General features: G+C 40.1%; 1 protein-coding gene across 3 annotated transcripts in view; it reads right to left on the minus strand.

Moving 5' to 3' along the window:
* The window catches only part of ADGRD1 (adhesion G protein-coupled receptor D1), a 161,040-nt gene that overhangs the window by 36,598 nt on the left and 101,686 nt on the right, over positions 1 to 22,756 (minus strand). For all 3 annotated transcript variants that reach the window (XM_056324881.1, XM_056324890.1, XM_056324874.1), the window contains 5 exons: positions 17,039 to 17,142; positions 14,154 to 14,265; positions 10,011 to 10,164; positions 2,884 to 2,950; positions 1,798 to 1,864 (listed from right to left, as the gene is read on the minus strand). In XM_056324881.1, the coding sequence (XP_056180856.1) occupies positions 1,798 to 1,864; positions 2,884 to 2,950; positions 10,011 to 10,164; positions 14,154 to 14,265; positions 17,039 to 17,142 (504 nt within the window). The remainder of the gene's footprint in view (positions 1 to 1,797; positions 1,865 to 2,883; positions 2,951 to 10,010; positions 10,165 to 14,153; positions 14,266 to 17,038; positions 17,143 to 22,756) is intronic.

Below are 22,756 nucleotides of genomic sequence, written 5' to 3' on the forward strand. Positions count from 1 at the left end.
ATGTGAGGAGGAGACATTTGAATATTAGATTGTTTTAATTGTTCTCCAGCCATCAATATTTACGAATCTTTGAATATAAACACACATAGGGAACGTCCAAGGTATTAAGTTTGTTGAAACAAAGTCCGGACCTGTTTAGCCAGCTCTAATCTAGTGATCAACGTTTCTTATTTATATGTATATGCTTTCACCTAGGTAAAAGAAATTCTGCCCTTACTGCACAGGGACTGCCAAGAGTTGCCATTAATAATTTGATTAAAATGCTAACATGAGACAATTTCTGTCACATCAATACAGCAACTATTTTCACTGGTTTTTTAATGTACGTTTGTATAGCCTGATTTTTCAGAGGCTGTATCTTGAGCAGAAGATGCTGGGCTGGGCTGCTTAAAAGAGGTGCTGATTTCACCGTATCCCAGGCAAATGTTAGGATGTCCACTCAGCTGCAGTGTAAAATTGCCTGTGATGGAAAAGGTCAGCCAAGGAGCCACCTTCTGCTTGCCAAATAGCTGTAGAGATACACAACGGTAAACGCTAGTTCTGTATGAATAGCTCTCCTTCCTTCTTTTGGTTTGTGAGCAGGATCTGGGGGGGTTTCCTGTGTGATGAAATTTGGGGCAGTTTCTTTCTTTGTGCTTTCCACAGAAATCCTAGCTCACTTAGGGAAGTACAAGGTACCATCATTGGCTCCTTTTGATGCTCCTCCATGCAGGTACTGAGGATCTTATTTTACCTGACTCCTTAAACACCACAGCAGGCAGACTGTGGTCTAGATTTGGGCTCATGCCTTTAAAATCTATTTAAAGCTTTAAAGACAACCTGATTTCACTAATGACTGAGTCTATTCCATGTTCATATTGTCACTCTGACATTATAACCTGCAGCAAAAATCATAGATAACCTGATCAATTAAAGTATTGGAAACAGCGCTGAAGAGGAATAATCTCCCACTTAATCCCTGCAAGCACCCCTGACTCCTTAAGTAATCATAGTGATTAAGCTACAACTCACTGTAATTTAATGCGTGAGCATAATTAAACTGCTAGAGCATCCATGTATCATCATCGGAGCCAGGAATCTGCACCCTCCCCTGGAAAGATGATGTTCATTATAGCTGGCAGAGCTGTTTGCAGTAGCCACCTGAACCCTGGCAAATTCACCTTAACAGCCCTGCCTCATCAGCGGGCATGGAATTCAAAGGCAGAGGGATAGCACAAGTTCCTCACCACCATAAGAAGACAAGAAGACAGGCACCTTTCATGAGCTCACCCAAAGGGTGACAGCTCATGCCACTGTTTTAACCCTTTCCTGCTAGCTTGCAAACTCTGCTGCTGATCATCCTCACTGATGGCATTTGCAAAAGCAAAAGCTTCAAACACCAGTGGGGTGGAATCAGCCTTTCAGCATTGACTGGTGTATATGAAACACAAGACACGGAGTTTGTTCTGTTGGAAAATCTTTCTGGGAATTATTAAAACTGCCAAGATTACTTGGTTCCACGTGGTTATTAATGGCCCCAGCAGGGCGGTTTCAGAAGAGGGCTGTCCCCCTGTTTCAGGTTGTATTTTTGCCTTGGAACAGTGAAATGAATAGTGTGAGAATTGATATGCATCAACTAATACGCAACCATGTACCACAAAAAAAAAATCGGAGGAGGAACAACGTAATTCTGGACCAGACACCTCTCTTGTTTCACTGGCCTGGCACAAGGACTGACATCAGACCTTCAGCTAGTTCTGCTGTGTGGCTGACACAGACGTGCAACAAGAGAACAGCAACGGCCGTGGTTTTACCTACCAGAATTACAAACAACGCTGGTGCCACAAAAGCCCAGATTGCTCCATTCTCTAGTGAAAGCCAGCAGCTGCAGAGAAAAATCAGAATGATTTTAGATAAAACACATGGTCATTTAATTAGTAATGTTCTTAATTAAAAAGGAGACTAAAAGAGAGTGCAAAAAGACTGATGAATTTTAAAAGCAAGAGACATGATAGAGCATCAATAAGCTCTTTTCCGCTCACCCTCGGGAATCTGAGGCAGGATCTCATTTTGATTTGTGTCTTGTAAAGAGTCAGTGACAGCTATCTGCCCCAGCATGCCTTCAAATAGCATTAGGGGCGGAAAGATGGGAAGAAAGGAAAGGTTTTATTTGCTATTTGTTGTTCTTGTGTCCTGTATCACAGGCAATCATTTAAGTGCTGTGAGCAATGTCATTGTAGCAAAAGACAAATTGAAGCTCTCCCTGCCTTGCCTGGCTGGTGGTGAGGAAGAGGCTGGGAAATGTGCTGTCAGCTTCATGTCTTTCCTACAGCAGTGATGATACAAGCTGTTTTAACACACACACAAGAATAACCCTTGCTCCAGATCTGCTTACATTGTGGTAGGACTGAATCCTATGATGCTGGCAAATTTCAGATAAATTTGCTTTTCTTTTTCCAAATTAGAAAGTAACTTAATTTTCAAAGATTTCAACAATATCCATTCTAGATCTTCAGATGTTTAAGTGCAGTTTTCTTCAAAAGATTAAATATCTTTAATCAAAGCTTATTCTCATCTTGTTTGAAATGTTTCAGCCTGCATTCTACTCTGTGTGGGCTAAGCCGGGAGCTCACTCTAGGAGGCCCTGTGCCTCTGCAGCAAAAGGGAAAAACGGGCAAAATGTGTCAGGAGCTTTTTGTGCATCATCTCAGCAGTACAAAGCAAACCTGAGGCTTCTAGGTCTAAGAATATGCCTATACAACAGCTGGGCTTTTGCAGGCTGTCTCCCTTACTCCTCAGCAGGATCTTGCAGAACTACAGCCCTGTTAACAGATCAGCGAGGTTTTCTCCCCATCATATTTTTCATCCTTATTGCACCTGGAGTGAAGACATTTTCATACTCACTTGCCACTTTCTCCATAGCTGTCTGGGGACGACGTTGTAGAAATCACACAAATGACCAGCGGGCAGCCTGCAAAAAGGCAAAGTCAACGGTGATACTAGTAACAAAAGTAGGTTTGTTTGTTACATCTTCCAGTAAACCCTGCAAGTTCAGCTAGATTTTGTACCGACAACAGAACAGCTCAGAGTAATTTCAGAATTAATTCTAACTTGACATCCTCCTGCAGCTGTGCAATACAACATGTTTTAATCAATTAATGTCAGACAAACAAAATGACTTGTCAATAAAGCACTAGTTCAACAGTTTAAACCGACTTTTCATCGTTTTCATCGCTAGTTTCATCGAGAATCATCGTAATTTCATTGAGAATCATCGTCCTTTTTCAGGTTTTTGTTTATGTAATTTCCGTCTCATGCTATTCCAGCAGTGATATCCTGTGGAGCAACATCAGGCTTGTTTTAGCCACTTTCCCCTAGGTGAGCGCACCTTTTCAAGAATTCAAAACCACCTAGAAACTGAAGTCACGTTTCTCACAGGGGTGCATGACCAGCAGGCATGAGGACAGAATCGGCAACATTTCGTTATCTAGAGCATTACAGACAGCAGCAAGAGACAAGTTACAAAGAGAGAAGCAAATTCAGATCCCGCTCAGATGCCCAACCAAGACTTATTTTAACATAAATACGTAAGAGGTCTACAAGATTTCTGCGTTTAAACTAGACTCTGTTTCCAGAGGGGTTTTGACAGTTCCAGTGTCCTGCACCCCAGGAGGTGGAGTGCTGCTTTATGGGACTACACAGGAATAACACAGCGGCAGGCAGTGATGGTCCTGCTGTCAGGGGAGCTGGTGCCTCCGGCCCCGGCACTGCCATACCCGGCCTGCCAGTTCAGCACAGCTTGGCAGGCCAGGCGCTGGGGAGGAAGGAAGGAAGGAAGGTTTTATCTTGCCTTGCCAACAGTTCTGAATATAGGAAAATCTCATCCCTTTAAATATTAGATGGCTGTCTGTTAATTCCCTTATGATTTCATAAAATGTGAAGGTTTGGGCCTTTATCATCTTATGGAATTTAATAACCAGGTCCCAGACAGAGTATTAGACATGATAGCTTAAGGTTTTGATTTTCTTTTGAATTCTTCAGGTTTTCTGCATGAGGCTTTTACAAAATTCTCTGTCAAGCAATTTCTGCTTAATCTTACCAATATCATCCTCAGAAAATTCTGTGAAGTTTTCCTGTACTGGCAGAACTATAATTTTTGGATGAAGTATTTTCATTCTTTAATGACTGTGGCTAGAAGCACCTTGCATTTATAAATAAGACACTCAGTACTTAAGAAGCAGCTCCTATAAGCACCGTTTAGGTCTTAAACTTTGAAATCCATTCTGCAGGATGCAGTTTAATATCCTGTGAATTAGATTTTGCTCTCCCATGCTTGTATGAATCAGGAATAACCCCTTAGAAGTAATATTTGTGTAAGACTTAAGGAACGCCAAGATTTTAGTTTATATCATTTGTCTATTTGAGAAAGGAAATTCCTACACACATTTGAAGAAAATCCAGAATAATTACATTCAGCAGAGCAATTAAGCACAGACATAAGCCTGCCTGCTGAAACTCTGTCTGCCATGGGTATGTGAGCTACCTGGACTACAGGTCCCTCGGGTATGCCTACCCACTCCCAGTCACCTCTTCGGCTGCCGAGCAGACATTGTGGGTTGGCACTGTTTGTCTTCTGATGCAGGTTGTCCTCCCACGACAGGGACTTTGTCACAGAAGCAAAAACACCTGTGCCCAGATGCTCTCCTTTATATAGCTAGTCTGCCTTTTTTTCCCCTGCAGTCCAGTGCTGAATATTCGAAGGATTTGGCATGACTCTTTTATCAATTTTAAATGGCATTGAAGAAGAAAATTAAATACAGAGTTCCTTTGGAAGATAATAAAATTTATGCAGATGAAACATAGAGCAGTCATCTGCATAAAATGAGCTAAGTCAGTGAGAATAAAATGGTCTGCGGCCTATAGCACAATGTTTGCCTTTTCTTTGCATTGACAAAATATTAAATGAATAATGGCAACGGGAGCTTGAAGGTTTTGTTACAGTGAAATTGGAGTAGTTTTCCCTTAAGAAACAACCACTCAATAAATTCCATAAAAGTTTTAAAAAATGTATTTAGCCTAAGGGGGTCATAAGATTTGATCTGGGCTGAAGAATTCATATGGATTATATATTATACACAAAGTAAGTGTGTTTGCTTAATCTTTTTGTCAGTAAATTTTAGAAATTACATGAGGTCTGTGCAGGTTAGTCTACACTCATGACAGGTAATGTTAGCGTTGTGCTGGCACTGGTGAGCATCCATGAAAGAATTACGGTTATGGTTTTTTACTTTATCTGAATGTTGTCTCTGTTAGCAGATGCTACAAATACACTCACCAACCCTATTCCAAATGGCCAGATTTATGATGCAACAGACCACGCTTTCCAGAGCACAGTATCAGATGAAAATGTTCTAGCACACCTTGCTGGCAGCTGATCTATGGCACTGGTGTCACCTGTGTCTCTGCTGTCCTAGAGCAATACAGCATCACATTCCAACGGGGTAAATCAGCTCACATGGAGCCAGTGCTGCTGCAGCACGAGTACTCCAGGTCCCCATACCAGCTAATTTAAAGCTGCCTTCCAAACACAGCATCAAAATACAGCCTGCAGAGCAGGCATAAGCTCTTAATACCTGGCACAGGAAGCCAAATAACACAACTCTTGCTCAGACAAAATTCTCCCTGAATTCAGCCCAAATACAGTCACTAGGGTGAAGCCTGAAATTAATGTCAGCTAGGTCCTCTTCTTCAGCATTAAACTTCACATCTAACTCACTAGCTTCATGTTTCTTAGGCACTAATGATAAATAAAATGGAAAAAGCCTGTAAATCTGTATACTGTATTTTGAAAGCTTCTGTATCTTCTATACCTAGCAAAAAAAACAAAAACAAACCACAGACAGGCTATAGAAACTCTGTGGCAGACAACTCAAAGCATTTTTAAGACATTAATTCTAAAAGGCATAAATAAATACATCATTGATTGAGAAAGATGGAGCATTAGACACGAATGAAAGTATATATTTTTTTCTAATACTGAAAAAATCTACTTTGCTCAATAGGGGAAAGCATATTCTTCCATTTATAAAATAGAAGTTAATTTTCTGGGAGTTTCTTTTTCTTCTGCTGCGTTACATTACATCTGTGCAGAAGTCTGGGACTACAACAGGCAACAGCAAATAAAGAAATTTAGGTCTTTTGACAGCTCAGAACAAAATCTTCATTTTAAGGCAGTCTCTACAGGAAAGGAAATTGTCTGAAACAGAAAAAACATGTTAAGGCCAAAGTGCCACAACAAAATCTTGAGTATCACAAACTCTGTCATCAGTGTCCTACAAATAGGTGGGTGGGAAAAGTTTGCTAGAATAATCTGTGTGTTATGCTGAACCACCAAGGCAACAAAGTATTTTTTTCCCCCCAGTGTCAACGTAGTTTTAAAGGTAGGATATTATCACCTTCCTCAAATTGTTTTCTTTTGAATTCCTGACAACTGCTGTCTCTGAAGTAATTTTAGCACCCTTGGGACTAAAGATAATACACAGAAACTTCAATCAACTCTGCGCCTTTGGTATCCTCTCTCTCTGATTACCACTGAATTCATTTTGCAGGAGTCATACCTCTCAGAAATCTCAACAGACGTTAGGAGATCGATGATACTCAGTGTGGAGTTCTTTGGCCCCATCTCCATTCCCTGCCTCAAGTGTCAACTGGTCATAAATACAGACTTTGCAAACTTTTACACATGCACTTAGTCCAGTGTTCCTGCTTAAATAAGAATGATGGGGCTGAGTTTTTAAATTCAGGACTGGGGTTTGTCATTATTCCAGGAACTATGAGTTTGCAAAAGTCAAATGCATTCACACTTCAATTAAAAGCAAAGAACGGGGAAGCGAACTATCTGATTTGAGTAACATAACATGAAACATCCTTCTTTTCAACTTTTTTTGACCATCTTTGGTCAGTGCCAAAGTATAAAAAAATGGCTATTTTTATTAGATACTGAAACATGTATCTAATATGGTCTCAGGATGGCAGAGGAATGCTCAGCTTCTTTTGACAGTTTGATTCAATGTAAACCTACCCTCATTTTAAGACCCAAACAAAATACTTATAGGACAAAACCTTTTTAGCCCCTTTTCCCAGCCTTGCAAGACTTCTGTTCAGATGTGGGGATTTTATGGAATATATATAATTATTTCTTACTATACTTTCGTCAGGTTCATGAAGGAACAACTCGGACTCTACCCCGTAGAACATAAGCTCACCCTGCTGCTGAAGGCAGTACTGATATTGGTTCTCTAACTAAACATTTCTATTCCTATTCAGTGCCAACATGCTAACAAAAGAGAAAATGGGAACTGACAAACTTAGGCATCCTTTTAAGTGTTTAAGCAGTGAATACTGCAATATGGATTTTCCCCCGAAAAACACTGTTGTCCAGCAACATTTATTACCAGCTGAATGAGCGTTGGAATTGCATACCAGACAGCGAGCTGTGCTGCTGTTGACTGAATGAAGGTCGCCCTGATACTTATCAAGAGATAAATAATTTGGAATGCCATTGCCTAGCAAAATTACTTCAGCGATGTTCAGACTCACTTGCAGCAATGACATGATGTCAGATATGATTAAGGAAATTCAATGTTTAATTCAAATGCAAATAGTTTGAGATTGAGATCGGAAAAAATAGAACAACACAAATCACTTTCCTAGCAACACGGTAGATTTACTGGATTTCAGAAAACATTTTTTTTTCCAAGTCACTGTAGGAGTAATAATTGGAACGTGCTTTCCAAAATCAAAATATTTGTCAAAAAAGGGCTTTTAAAAGGTTTACACAGAGAAGTGTATTACTGTTGCATGGATGATGTCTTCCACTATTTGTCTCCAACAGGACCTTTGCTACATTTAAACAGCTTGCCACTGGGTTTCTCCCATCCTTGCCAAGAAAGGCATTGCTAGAAGGACTGATATTGAACCTTGTGCTGCTGGTGCCTCCTCTGTTTGCCACATACATCTGTTCTGGTGACAACAACTATTGGGGCTGAGGGATTATGGTCCAAAGCGTTATTCAAAATAAGACTGAAGAGACTTTTTAGTAACCATGTTTAACATCCCATTGGGTTACATACGAATAGGCTATGTACTCATTGTGCTAATTACTACTAATTGAGTGGTAGCAATCATATTGCAATAAAATGAGGCAAAATGCAATTTCTAGTACCATTCATATTGCAGTCAGATGCCATGTTTATCCATGTGTCTTCTAAATCACTTTGTTGATCACTGCCATTTTACAATAAATAAACCTTACACAAAATGCCAGAAAAAATAGGTAAAGGCGCATTGCAGCACATATAAGCCATTAATTTATTTCCATAAGTAATTAATGATTGATTGTAAATTGAGTTAATCAAAGCATCTGCTATAAGCAAATACCCTACTGAATTAAATGTCAGTTCTTAATTATTTTATTGACTGTTGAAGCTTTTTACATAGTATTTCTGAAGGAGAAAAGAGTTCTCAGGGGCTTATGAGAACATTTTCTTTGGTTTGATGCACTCATATTTGTATTCCATGAGTAAGCTCTTTATTTTTTAAAGAAATACAGAAGAAACCAGACTAAAATCAGCAGGTTTCTCTACATTTAGCACCGAATCTAGAAGAATCTACAAATCTTCAGTGTCTTCAACCCTCAGCCTATCTAGGTTCTCTCACTTTTCAGTCTATGTACCTGAAAAAAAATGGGGGTGGGGGAGGGGGGGGGGGAATATTTTACACAACTCTACTGAAAACTCAGCAAAAACAGCTTTCAAATGTTTTCAGCAACCAAAGCTTTAAGGTGCATATTGTTGGCACACAAACCAGCCACTCCAGAGAAAAAAACCTAACTTAAGGCAACCAGGATAAGGACATGCGTATGCGATACTCTTGAACCTGTTGCAGAGAAACAATGAAGGTAAAGAAAAAAACTCCTAACTAATGAAACTGCAGTTTGTCCCCTCAATCTAGCACATACCATGTTCACCACAGTACTCTATCAAATGGCCCTTAGACAGAACTGCTGTGAAAGAGATTTTAAAATGAAAGAGGAGTAACATACAGAATAAAAAGTCCGTATTAAAAAAGGACAAGTAAGCAGCTGTAAGTGAACAGCATTACTATCACCCATGTCTGCATGGTGCCAATGGATATTAAATATTCCAATTCTGATGGCAGTAGGTCTTTATTATTGGTATATCTGGTTTTCATTCAGCTTCCAAATAAATTCGAGGGGAAGATAATGCATGTTTTAACATTATTTTGAAATTATCTGTAATTACATAGATATTCCTTTGCTATCTTTTCACATCTCTCCTTTCAACTCAGTGTATGAGGTTGAAACGTGGAGGTTTGTCAAGCATCATTGCTGCACTTCAAGGACAGTGAAAGCAAGCTAGCTTTCATCTGCTGTGAAAAGTCAAACAAAATACTTGGTTTCGACTCCTCAATATGCGCACTAATTATGCTTTCGTTTACTGCATTTAAAAAGCTGTGAATTGTTATCTGTGAGATCCCTGTGTCGTAGGACGACTTTTTTATTCTTAATAATAATATTGAGGTTCTGTGCAGCCTTTTTCATCTAAGGATTTCAAGGCACGAAGCATCAACTAATGAAGTTTCGTGATACTCCTGTGCTAGTCTGCCAGCTTTTTAGGTATAGTTTGCAGAGTATGGATAGAATAAGCCCGTGTTGTGAATTAGAACCAAAAAGAGAACTCGCCAGTACAGTGAGACCTCCCTCCCACACTCCAGCTACTGATTTGGTAATTAAGGATCTGATCTGCCCTAGTGAGGTCATGGAATTCACTGCAGTGGAATTAAGTTTAGGACTATACATTTTAAAGTCTGATTACAGTCAGAAAATTATCTAACAGACCTACTCTCAGTAAGGCAAACTATGATCACAAGTGGCAATTTTACATATGCTTCTGAATATAATCTTGTGCTACAGTGAGCAGACTTAAAGCAAGAAGCTACTAAATGCTTACCCCATCCGATTCCATAATAATATAAGTGCTTGCTCTCTTCTGATCCAAATACTTTGATGACCATACTGTAAAGATGAAATCCTTCCACCAGCATCCATGCAAAAGCACTCAGGAAGAAAAAATGAAGGAGAATGGCCAAGATCTTGCAAGGCACCTAAATTAAGAACAAAATTAAATACTTTACTTCTTTGTGATGCAGTCACATTTTTTTTCAATTTTAGGGTTTGGTTTTTTGGGGGTTTTTTTGTATACATTTACATACTGAATGCTAAATCACTGGAATAAAACAGTTTTAAAAACAGAGCACTAGAGAATTTCATTTTTATGCAATGTTTTCAGATGGCTTCAGAGTAACAAATCGTCTTACCTTTTAACAAAAAACAAAAAAACATTGCCAAATGTGATGTGGAAATCCAAACTGATCACTTATTTATAACAGCAGGAGCAAAACTCCTCCTTAAAGCATACAAAATACTTAAGAATTCAAAAGTGAAGGGTCAACATCCTGCTGCTGAGCCTGTAGCAAGTATAGGAGAGTCAAGGAAGTGGGGGTACAAGCATTGTCTTGTACCCTGCTCCCTGTTCTGTGATGGTAGAAAACCCAGCCATAGTTCATTTTCTACAAAGAAATGGTAGAAAGTCAGTGCATCAGTTAAACTTGAGTGAAACATGGAAATTTTAAAATAAGGTGCCATGTTGAACTTGCTCTTTAGTTACACTTCACCATGTGGCTTTCCTGCTGTGCTGTTCTTCATATCAAAAATAGGGTAACACATAAAATAAATTGCATTGTATTCCAGGTTATGTCCTGGTTAGAAGTCCTGTAAAAGTCTCATGATCCTCCATCAGTGATACTGATATAGCCGTTTCAAAAAATTACAGCAAGCTATCACTGGCTCTCCAGTCCTAACTGCTCTGTGGTGGGCATCTGGTTTGCCTACCTGTTGGAATTCTCAGTTTCCTATAGCTGATGTACCAGCTGTATACAAAGTCATGTTTGCCAAGAACACATCTAGTGATTCAGGCCAAGAACTGGAAGTCTTCTCTGTAGGGTGTTTACAGACTATTTGAATTCTCAATAGTCCTTTACTCACTACGTGCTATCAAGATTCTGGAAATAGGAGCCAATATGAAAGTTTAAGCAACAGAAAAATACCACCTAGAAAGTGAGCCCACCTGGTGTAAACTGGACTATCTGTTTCAATTTAAACTATAACATGTTTTGAAGTGAAACAAATGCTGCCCCTAAAAAGAGGAATGTCATGACTAAGGCAGTGCAGCACGAAGTAAAAACATCCTCTCGAGTCCTGTTCACACCTGCCTCGGTGCTTACAGCCCGCTGGGGGCTACAGGAAATGCAGTCTGGGCTTAAGACCTGGCTTTTCCTTAAGTTGCTCCTCAAAGAGTTCCTTACATTTTTCTTTAAGTGTCTTATCAGCCGACCTTACAAAAACAGGAAAACCTAATTCTTTCTTCTTCCCCACTCCTCACAGCACATTCTCCTTTCACCACTAATTGCTTTTTGAGGATGTCTCACCACAGGTGGCTTTGCTCATCATACAGTAATTGAACAGATGTGACTGCCAACGATTTTACCACAAGCTAACCTTGTTTGGTTTGCTTTCAGTTAAGGTACACTTGAAACACACTCTTGGAATGAATCCCAGCTATATCTCAGCTTTGCATCTTGTAGCATACCGATTGTAGTCATTCTGCTCTGTAGTTGTAACACCCCTCCCATGACACCTACAGAATTTCAGTGGGGTTGCCTGCATACAGTCCATGTAAATGGGAAGATTTTTTTTTCTTTTTCTTCACGGTTTCCCTTCCTCACCTGGGCAAGTCACAGCAAGGTATCCAGGCAGGTGGAGTCTGTGTGCTGAGGAAGCATTACCAGTAGGAACCAGCTTGCTGCCACAGTGGTCTTCAGAGGTTAATCATTAGTTCCCTTTGTTGCATTAGCTTAGCTGCCCCGTAGCAGACGGTATGTACATGATTTTTTTCAACTGTAAGACTTTACCATATTGTGCCCTACAAGTACTGCTGTTAGAGGGGATAGAGCTGAAATATCCATGGATTCTGTGAAGTGTTTCACTTTGGAAAGCCCATGGTATAAAACAGCTCTTGGCTTTTGTGTGCTACTTTCAATTTAACTGAAGTTTTCAATAGGTTTAAAAGGAATGAAAATGGGCACCTATTAAACTGCAACTTAAGCCTATGTGAGCGTTTCACAAGCTTAGCGAAACAAGCAAGGCACCCATGTGTAGGCAAGGCACAGTATGCATGTAGGTGGGCACTGCGACAGGTCTCTGGAGAACACGGGCTCTACCTACATCCAGCTAAAACCAGGAAATGCAACTAGTATTTCACAGCATTTTAAAAGGACTGGAGGTGATGCTGGCCTTGATAAGGTGTGAGGAGGCTGTGTTTAGGATTCTTTTAACTCCTTATTTCCATAGTCTTCAGTTTCAGGTTAAATCTTTTGCTGCTTTCCACTGTCTCCATTTCATTTCCTTTCTAAACCATTCCCTACCATTTTCTACCTTCCACATTATCTTACTCATTCAGGACTTAACCTGAATGTTAAACAGCAAAAGAGTATGAACTCAGTTTTACAAAGTGCTTTTTAGATCCTCAGGTAATAATAGCCTATGTATAACAGATGTGATTATTATTTATAAACTTAACAGAAGTTCAAGGGATCCCATTTGAGTGGAATACATAAGCTGTTGTATTGGCAAAATGAAGAGTGTGCAAACCTTGTATTTACTTGCACCGAGAAGAAAAAGAATAAAGTATTAATAGAAACTACTCACTGCTTGTGAAAAGTACTGTGGAGCAACAGCTGGTCATCAAAGTAGGCAAGTTCTGACCATTACAAAAACAGAGTACACTGGAAGATTATTTTTAAACCAGGTTTTGTTTCTGCTTCTTGCAGGTGGGACTTCCTATCAACGGACCTTACGTTACTTTAAACAGCATTTTTTAAACACAACAGTGGAAACAAATCTGTTTTACTTGTGTGTAATATTGTTAACTTGGCATATTCGTCTTAATCTAATGCAGCTGGTTTAGATGCCAGTTCTAATGGTGCAGATCCTGGTACTCTGCATAAGGAATTCCCACCTGTAGTAGCAGATCCATAAAATCAATATGTAATTTCAAGATCCAATCTACGTGACCAGGCAGAAAAAACCTGTACATGCAGAGACCTTCAGTACCATTTAAGCAATATGAAGGTGTTTGTCATTTGCTTAAGTGATTGCCTTAGATGCCTAGAGAAGCATATACCTGTTTTACAATACCAAGTATCTCAGACTAAACTGTTACACAGCAATATTTAAAGGTAATGCTCTCTGTCACCTCATGTTTGCTATACCTTTCTCACTGATTATTACTCAGGCAAAATAAACATAAGTGATACTTCAAAATCTTCTAAATCTCCAGAGTTGAGATCATGGTCAATAAATCTGCTGTTCATAAAAACAGCATATTCTACCATACAAATAAAATTTTATGAGCAAAAGCCAAAGACCTTCTGCTTAGCTCTCCAAGAAAGCAGAAGAAATGCCACAGGACCATCAGGAAGCTTATTGGCTTCCACAAGAATAAGATGACTTTTTAATGTGGAAACAAAACCCAGCACACTTCACCACAGCGGAGAACAGACAATTAAAAAAAGCACACACACCCCTCCTCCAAAAAAAGAAACAACTCAAAATCCTAACAGAAATACAAATACTTTACCTAAATACAAAATTCAAACCTTTTTCTCCAGTCCAGAATTCCTACAGTTTTCAATACAGAGAATGGATAAGAGAAAGCACAAGCCACATCAGGCAGAAGTCAGCCATGCCATCTGAACACACAACCGAAATGTACTCCACTACACAATCTGGTGATTTTTCCATTTGATGGGTGCGTATCTTTCAGTTTTGCAAATATCTCTACATGGCCAGATACTATGATAACACTATGTGGATGCAGAGGCAGCTTTATGCAGTGTTGTAGGATGTCATTTTTGGCTAAGGCATGTTGAAAATAGGAGGTGCCACATGCATGATGCTTTCTTGCTTGTGGCACATGGCATTCATTCCATGGAGGTGCCCTGCAAAAAACACAATCATGCTTTTTAGGACTTACCATCCCAGGGCTGAACTGAAAGCTGATGAGAAGCAGGATCTGAGCCACCAAGACAGCAAAGGACAGATTGGCATGGATATGATAGCGCTGGTTGCGGATGGTGCTGACAGACCTGGGAGAAGGTAGAAAGACACATGAATAAAGCAGTATTCCGAGAAGCATGGGCGTATTTATGATTTATCTGCAAGCATTTTGATTGGCTTTTGGTCATTCATTTTGGTGGGATCATCATGATGTCTTTCAAGCACTCCTTCCACCAGGATGGAGTGGTACCTAGCTGGTTTTTTTGATACTCTGCTGCTGTCCTGAAGGCAGCAGGAAGACTGATTTGCACATTAACTAGCTCTGCTGATGACTTGTGATAGAATGTTAACAAAGGGCTTGATCCTGAATAGTGCTGTGCCCTCAAGGAAGTCAGACCTCCACCTCACAGAAAGCATACTGCGCCTTGCGCCATCTAGCCCACACCGTGCCACCGAGTTTCTGGTTTTATTTTGTTGGTATTTGCCTGTGTTACAAATAAGGGAATGTGAAAAGGCACTGGTCACAATTTTGACTTTACTATTACCAGCTTTTGAGCACATGAACTACAGCTGCTTAGATGGATGGGCAGTGCCTATCTTCACAGAGACCCAGCCTTGATTACAGCATCATTTGAACATTATCTGTGTTGGCTTTGCAAAAACTGGCTGGAAATCTGACCAAGAACTTGCTTTCCTGGGAGTCTTCTGACCTCCATCCAGAAATAGGAAGTAGAAAACAAGCGAAAACATTTATCTGAACATTTCAGGCCTTTAGCATAATTTTATTTTTCTCTTTAAAAGAAGAAGGGTACTGGTGATTAATGGGTTTTCTATTGTAATCCATACTGCCTGCCAGCCCCTACTGTCACTTTTCATCATTTCACGAGCCCTGGGCCATTTGGCTCTGTGAATGGCAATGCTTCCTCCACACAACAGTACACCTTCCCGTCTTTTTGTCATATCACTGTGGCTGGTGATGTCTTTCACAGCCGCTGGTGACACATCGTGCGTGCCCCTGGCAGCAGGGTGACACAGAGTGGACGACACAGATGATGGCTTGCTCTCAGCCCTGCTTTTCCAGCACTGTTGTAGCCAGTGCTCGATTAGAAGGAAGTGAAGAGGGAGGCAACCAGAAGTATTGATGTCCTAAAAGTAACTTGAAGAGACAGGTTCACTGCCTGGTGGCTTTCTAACAAGGAACTTCATGCAGGTGCCGACCGGAACGTCGTTACCCCGCAGGCAATCGGGACTGCCCCCCTGGGAAGTGGCCATTGCTGACAGTACACAGAGTAGCAAAGAACTTGCCAGATTCTTCTCCACTTACCTCATGGTCATCTAACACTACATTGCAAAATTCCACTTCAGCTGCTTAATGAGGCCCTGCTCTCCAGTGAAAACCTAATCAAATTATTTTTAATTGCAGTTTGAATGATCTTGTATGTAGGTGGAGTGCTTAAATCTGTGACAGTCAGCTGGGTCCAAGCTCTCTTTCCACACCTCCTGTTTGCCTCGTTTCTCGAGGAGTTTTCAGCCCTGCTGCAGCAATACCATCTCCTCTTGCTCCTTTTTTCTTTTTGAACACTAGAACACCCAGTTTTGCACTCAGACAACAGTGCAGCAGATCATTTCCCTTAGCCTAAACATTCCAGCAGTGCAAAGCCAGATGATAGGCAGGCGCTGGACTTCTTTAGAGTGATTTTGCCACGCGTTGCACACTTAATCCAAGTATGACCAACACAGATCTTGAGACTTGGAAATAACACAGGGTTTGGAACAAACAAACATTGCAGTCAGTTTACTGGGTTTTCAGCAAGTCCCTTTTCCTAGAAACTGGCCTCTTAACAGGATGTCCAAAAGACATGCTTAGGCACAGAAATCAAAAATTGAACTCTTGAGTAGGAAGAACATGGTTTCGTGTGTGGAGGAGGACAAGAATCCTATTCCTTGCTGTGCTCCCAGTCTACTGCACAACCTCAGACAAGTTACACTTCACCCTCGGTCAGGTTTTCTATTTTTTATTTAGAGAGAAACCTCTATGAAAGCTTTTTCAGAAACGTTTACATCAAGCCCAGATGGGCCTCCAACTCAGTTGTCACTTCCGGAATATAAACAGGCACAAAGACCCTAAGTGCCCCATGGCAGCCCTTGAAGGAGCTGCCGTGTTACTGCAGCAGGCTGCAGAGATCCAGAGCGTTTAAACACAAGCCATGGACTGAATTTCACACTGCCTTATGGCATCCTTCACCCTACTAAAGTAACACATTAGAAAACTAGCCTAACAGAACAGCAGGATACTTGAAAATAAATGTGGGTTATATGATGTAATTGTTTATAAGCTGTATGAAACAAAAGTGAGGCAGTTAATGTTGACCAAGCCTTCCTTTCTGGAGACACCTTTATAAACACACTGCCTTACAGATGAGAGAGCTAAAAAGCAGAAAGTACTGATGGTACACTCCAAGCAATGCAAAGATGTATGTAGTGGGGGAAGAGGGGTTGACCCTGCAGTCTTTGTTCATATTGTACTTGCTTTGAGCTCCAGATCAAGCCCTCCTACAGCCTCCTTGCAAGATTCCTGAACTAGCAAAGCATGGAGAGTTTAAAAAAAATCTGAAAAGCCCTAACAGGATGGAAACAGCTTGGTATATAAAGACCACCCCATTTCAGGAAATGAAAGTAATTCAGAAATAACCAACCAACTGTTACAAATACATGTGCAGAATCTAATTAAGGAAGGTTTTAGAATTAATAGCCTTTGTTTTATCCTGAGAACCTGAAGGGATCCTAACCAGTGGCCTGAAATGCACTGCTTGGCTTTCTGCATCATAGTTGCTCAGCGGGTATTAAGTTAAAATTACTCACGACAATACAGCAAATGTGACCAGTGTGATCGTCAAGCAGAAGATGGACAGAGCACAGCCAATGTAAGTGATGGAGGAGAGGGCCACCTGGTGTCCTCTTGTTAGCTGCACACAAAGAAAAAAACAAGAACTATTAATTGATTGCACTACAGAACCACAGGTCAGCCCCCCTGTACATAGTGTTTCCTGCTCCATCTGACCATATATAAACTGATGTTCACAACCATTCAATGCCATTTCTAACACGTGAAATGAAAAGCTAGCTCAAAACTCAGCCACACAGCCAGGGCATCCACATGCTCATTGCATTTTGAGCAGTGGATATAAAATACACAAAAATAAAAAGGAACCCTCTTTTATTTCCTGAAGCAGTATTTCCTCAGAGTAAGTTAGTTTCTCTGCTGCTGCAATATCGTCAAGCCTGAGATCAGCGCAGTTTACTGGGCTGCACAAACAGTGTCAGCAACAGGATCTTTCACAGCTCGCAGGGCACTTTACTCATGCCCTCACGCTGCAATAATTTACATCATTGCGTAAATACCTGAAGTGCTTCACAGCACTGAGAACTGACAAACCAAGATAACCCATAAATTACTGGCCATCTATAGCCCACTTGTTCTGTTTAATGTGTCACATTTTTAGTGCCCATTGAAAAAGCTGGACTGACATCTACAGAATGGAAAACCACAGAAAAGACCCAGCATGAGCAGTCAGCCTCAGCCTCTCATCTCAGCCTCTGGTTTTATCTACAGGCACCTTTTGTAGAAGTAATTCCATTTTCATGAACATTTAATCTGTAACTCTATAGTGCCCACCACTAGGATCTATGCTAAAACCAACTCAACAGGCGAGGGACAGTGTGTTTTGACCATTCATCCAAAATTAATCAGAAAGCGTGCTTCAGTTTTCCATGCCAGTTCTCAGAAAGAATGACAAAAAAGCCACACCCGACACAGGCAGCCAGGCAATATTAATATATAATAAGTAGAACACAGCTAGGCAGGAAAAAGTTTTCTCATCTCAGAAGAATTTTCAGACATTTTTCCTGAGTTGAATTTGGATAGAGTTGACATTTTCATAAATGGAACATCTTGGGCGGGGGGGGGGGGGGGGGGGGGGGGGGGGAATAAATGGTGGTCAATCAAAAAGTTTAATTTTGATGCTTGAAATACTGTGGTTTTATTTTAATGTCTTTTCACTATGAATTAAATCCTTTGGTGGAAACTCATTCAAAATATCTATTTATTCTGAAAAATACTGAAAGGAAAAATATAAAATATATTTTCCAATTTTTTTGGAACAGTAACTCAATCTAATAAAAAATAATCCTTTCTCACAGTTTGGGATTTTCTATTATTTTACACACACACAATAAAAATTCTCCCCCAAAGAATTTCATTAGACGTACTCAAACCCAACCAGTTCTACCAATAAACTTCCCGTTAAAATTCCTTTTAAAGGACAGAAATAATATGCCATGTGGTTATGAGAAAAAGAAATAATTTTAAATACAGACAAAACCGATGTGATGTATATGCACATTTTTCTTGTAATTATCTGCCAACAGTATCAGCTGATGTGCAGCAAGTGTTACAGCAGAATAGATTGTGGCTCGCATAGCAAACTGAGAACTATTAAGCGATGCAGCAGTAGCACTGAAAGACAACTGTTGCTATGGCGTTTCAGTTCCTAGGAAATATGATACAGCCCTTTAGTATATTTTTCTCTTTCAGCCAAAGTCACATTTCTTTTCCCTGACTTGGATAGCATCAATTACAGAACCAAAAGGGTTCTGTGTGGTGGACCAGTTTAAAAGGTCCATATAATTTCTACAAAAGAGCTCCTATTGTACCTCATCCCCCAGAGAAGCCACGTATAGCCATTCTGCACAGATTACTCCTGAAGTAGGAATAACTTGTATGGTAAATTGGGCAGTTCAGAAGTGATTTCCTCATCAGGGATATTCATGTCCAAAATGCATGGATTGTATTTCCTGATTGCTCCAATACACACCGCTTTCTCTAGCTACAGGTGGCTTGCAGTTCTACAGAGGGAGGAGGGGAGCAGAGGAAGCTTTTCTAGCTTCAAGTCACTCTGAAATCAGTATTTCTCAGCGGTTCAAAGCTTTCTTTCACTCCTTTCACTCCCAACACCGGCAGCCAGCAAACGTTCCCTACAGAGGTCAAAGCTGCTCGGTGCTCATTTAGATTTACAGTGGTCTATCACAGTGTTTGTGCTTGGCAAAGCGGATAAGATCTGCAAAAGAAAGGTAATGTCTTGCTATCACATACAAGTACAGAAGATACAGAGGATCAATCTAGTGGAAATGGGCAAAAATCAAAGCCTTTGTTTTTTCCATAATAATCAGAGAGAAGATAACAATCACACAAACATCTTTTTGTAACTGATTTCAGTCACGCCTAACATGCCTCTAAGAAAGTCTTTCTCTGGGTTTTAGCTCAGTCTTCCTCCAGAAACCCCTGAAGGGCAAGACAAGACATGAATCAAGTTCTCCCAGGTGGAGCCTGTATTATTTAGAAATGAAAAGGGAAAAAAATAATATCTATTATCAACAAAATGTAGAAGATTCATTGAAACCTAAAATAACCTGCACAGATCCCCACATCTAGGAACTGGAAATCGCTCTTGCTCTAGCAATCACAACTGAAATTTGACGATGCTTTTAAGAATGACACTCTTAAATCAACACCCATGTCAGTCTGTTAACAACTATTTCAAAAGCAACATCGCTGCAGTTCACATTCTCATCTTGCCTAGTGTGAGGGACAGAAAGCCTGTAGGTAGTTTTGAACCATTTTTTGTTTATTAAGGAAAAGGTGGAGCCTGTGATAGCTGTTCTCAAAGTTGGAGGGATGCAAGGCAGCACTCCCTGTTCACAGCAGCTCCAGCCGATGAAACGAGGTCCTTTCTGTGCGTGATATGAATTGCAGGGGGAAGAATACAGCATCAAAAGGAGGCCTGGAATGACTTCCAGGGTGTAGAGCCTCATTTCTAAATACAGGTATATGGTGCAGGAGAGAAGAGAACCTGTATTTAAATTACCAGCTCTCTACTAACTTCTCACAACCCAGCTGTTACAGCACAGTTGGATGTTGTGCGTGTCTGTCTTCACACTGTAAGGGATAGCAAACGTGCGGATTTTTAGAAATACTTGGATTGTCAAAGCATTATGCATCATGAATTAAGAAACAATTTCCTATAAATTCCAGTGCTCTGATAAAAGCTGATTTCATCTTACCTCAGTTTGCCTTTTTGAAAATTTTCAGCTTTCGTGCATGATGTGAAATACAAGACAGTAATTTGGGATGATCTTGTCTGCACAATGCTAATCAGACTCTACTGCTATTACCAGAGAAAACAGCATTAAAAACTACCAAATAAAACACTGAATAATCTATGAAGTAGTCCCAAGAGCCTGAATCTCATACTTGTCCCATTCTACATTAAATTATTCTTTTCTTCTAAAAGGTTTTGCTTCTTTGAGTTTATACACTCATTCTCTTACTCTGCAGCAAGCTGAAAAGTTAGGAAACGAGCTCATACAGTCATGAGTGTTAGTAATCATGAACAGTAAAAGACAGATGTTTCTTAGTATCAGCTTTGACAGAGTCAAATTAAAAATTCATACTCCATATAAAACTCTCACCCTTTCAGTTTGGGTTGTAACACCCTTTACCTTGCAAGTGTCAGTAATAGCATGGACAGATATCTGATGGTTTAAGTAGTTACACTCATTTGAGTGTTATACATAGTCTATTGTCTTACCCCTGTTCTCTCTCTTATAAGAAGTTAGTACATTGCTCAAGATTTTTATTTTGGAAACTCACAGGCAACCAGATGGACCCAGGAATGATCCTGCAAAGATCCCAGTTCAGACTCCAAATACATATTTTTCCTTTATGATGTTGTTAATAACAAGAAAATGAGTGACATCTAACTCCTCTGGTTAAAAATACTGCATAGGAAGATGCTCATATATTACAGTAATGAATGGGATGGTACTTTTCATCTCTGAAGTATCTGGAAAAGGTCAGTTGATGCTGAAAGACTTGCTCAGCAGGCTATATATGAAAAACTGATCTAGAACAGAAAACCTACTTATTCATGTAACATTAATGAGCAACTGCATATACAACACAGCACAACCACCTGGCAAAAAGCTAGATGGGCTACAGGACCACAAAATAGCAGCTGGTCAGATCAGAGCATCTGTCTGGGTGACACAGGGCTCCCGCTGCTCCATGTCCCCTTCCAGGTGAAATCTGCACTCCTGTCCTTTTTTTCTTATTATTCATCTCTCAGGCAGTTGATTGCTTGTTTTCTGCTTATACATTTCTCCAGAGGAATGGACATTTTGGGGAAGTGCTAAGCTAAAAATTTCTGGTTTACATACTGCAAAATATCCCTCTATGTCTGCCTTTAGAGGCAACACAACAGATGAAGCACTGAGTTCAAATACTTAAAACAAGGTTTTTCATAGCTGATCCTGAAAGGGTTTGTCCATATACCAAATTACATCACAATTTAGCCATCAAAAGCAGTAATTTCCTTGTCTAAACTACTTTTGAAATCTCCTTCCTGAAAAGCAAAGTTCTTGAACCAAAGAATGTTTTACAGTCTTAAAAAATGAGCCCTGCTACCTAAGGGCTATATCCTACCTATCATTTGTATTTCAGTGTTACTTACTGGCAGAACACAGAATATAATTATTTTTGCATGTGCTTATATAGCGTATACATTTTATGAAAGCAAAGTTACTTGATTACTGGTGGAAATATAAGACATGTCAATTGTATTTTGTCCTAAGGCCAACCATAAGAGCAAGCTATATTTTAGTGTCCTTTTTGGTCAGCTTTCCATCTCAAAGAAGCATTCCTACCACAAGTTACTTTACAATGAGGTATGGTTCTTACCCTGTTTATCAAACCAACTGAGATCTGCCATGACGCCATCAGCCGCTGGCCGGGGCTGAAATCCACTTTCAAACCCTTCTGCCAAAGGCTTGGAACAGTATCTTATGAGACATTGCTTGGGGGGAGGGAAGGGAGGAGAGGTAGGGGTGAAAAATTAAGGCTCAGCCAACCCTATTAAAGCTGTACCTTTAAAATGCAATCCGAATCCAATTAAGAAAAGGATGAATAATTAACTTTGGCAGCCTGAATGTTTCAGAGACGTTAAAATGCTGGCCTTGGCTGATGAAGCTAATGGTTTTAATTGCCTCCAGAAAGGCTGCTGAAATTCAATTTTAGTCCAGCGAGACCCTTATTTAGATATTAAATAATAACAATACAAATCTCTGTTTTTCTTCAGCTTGCCAAGCACTTTGTTAGGGACATATCATTATGATAACATTACGTTTTTTTCAAATTAAGATCCGTGTTTACTTCAGGAGGCTCAGTCTACTCGCTGAGACCACAAGAATAATTTTGGTGGGGCCATCCTCAATGGCACTGTGTAATCACCACTCAGGGGAAAAAAAAAAAAAAAAAAAGAGTCTAACAATTCAGAGACTTCTTTTCTCAAGCCACAATGTATCAGATACCACATGTTTGGAGAAAAAAAGGCCTCCAAGAGTCACGCTCAGCAGCACAATCGTCTTTTATCAGCCATTTCCAGCAGAACTGCTTTCGAATTCCCATTCTCTATTAAAGTCCACAGCCCCTAGTGATCAGCAATGAAGTGCGAGGGAGGGGGCTTT

The sequence above is a fragment of the Falco biarmicus genome, chromosome 1 (assembly GCF_023638135.1).
Source record: "Falco biarmicus isolate bFalBia1 chromosome 1, bFalBia1.pri, whole genome shotgun sequence".
NCBI lineage: Eukaryota > Metazoa > Chordata > Aves > Falconiformes > Falconidae > Falco > Falco biarmicus.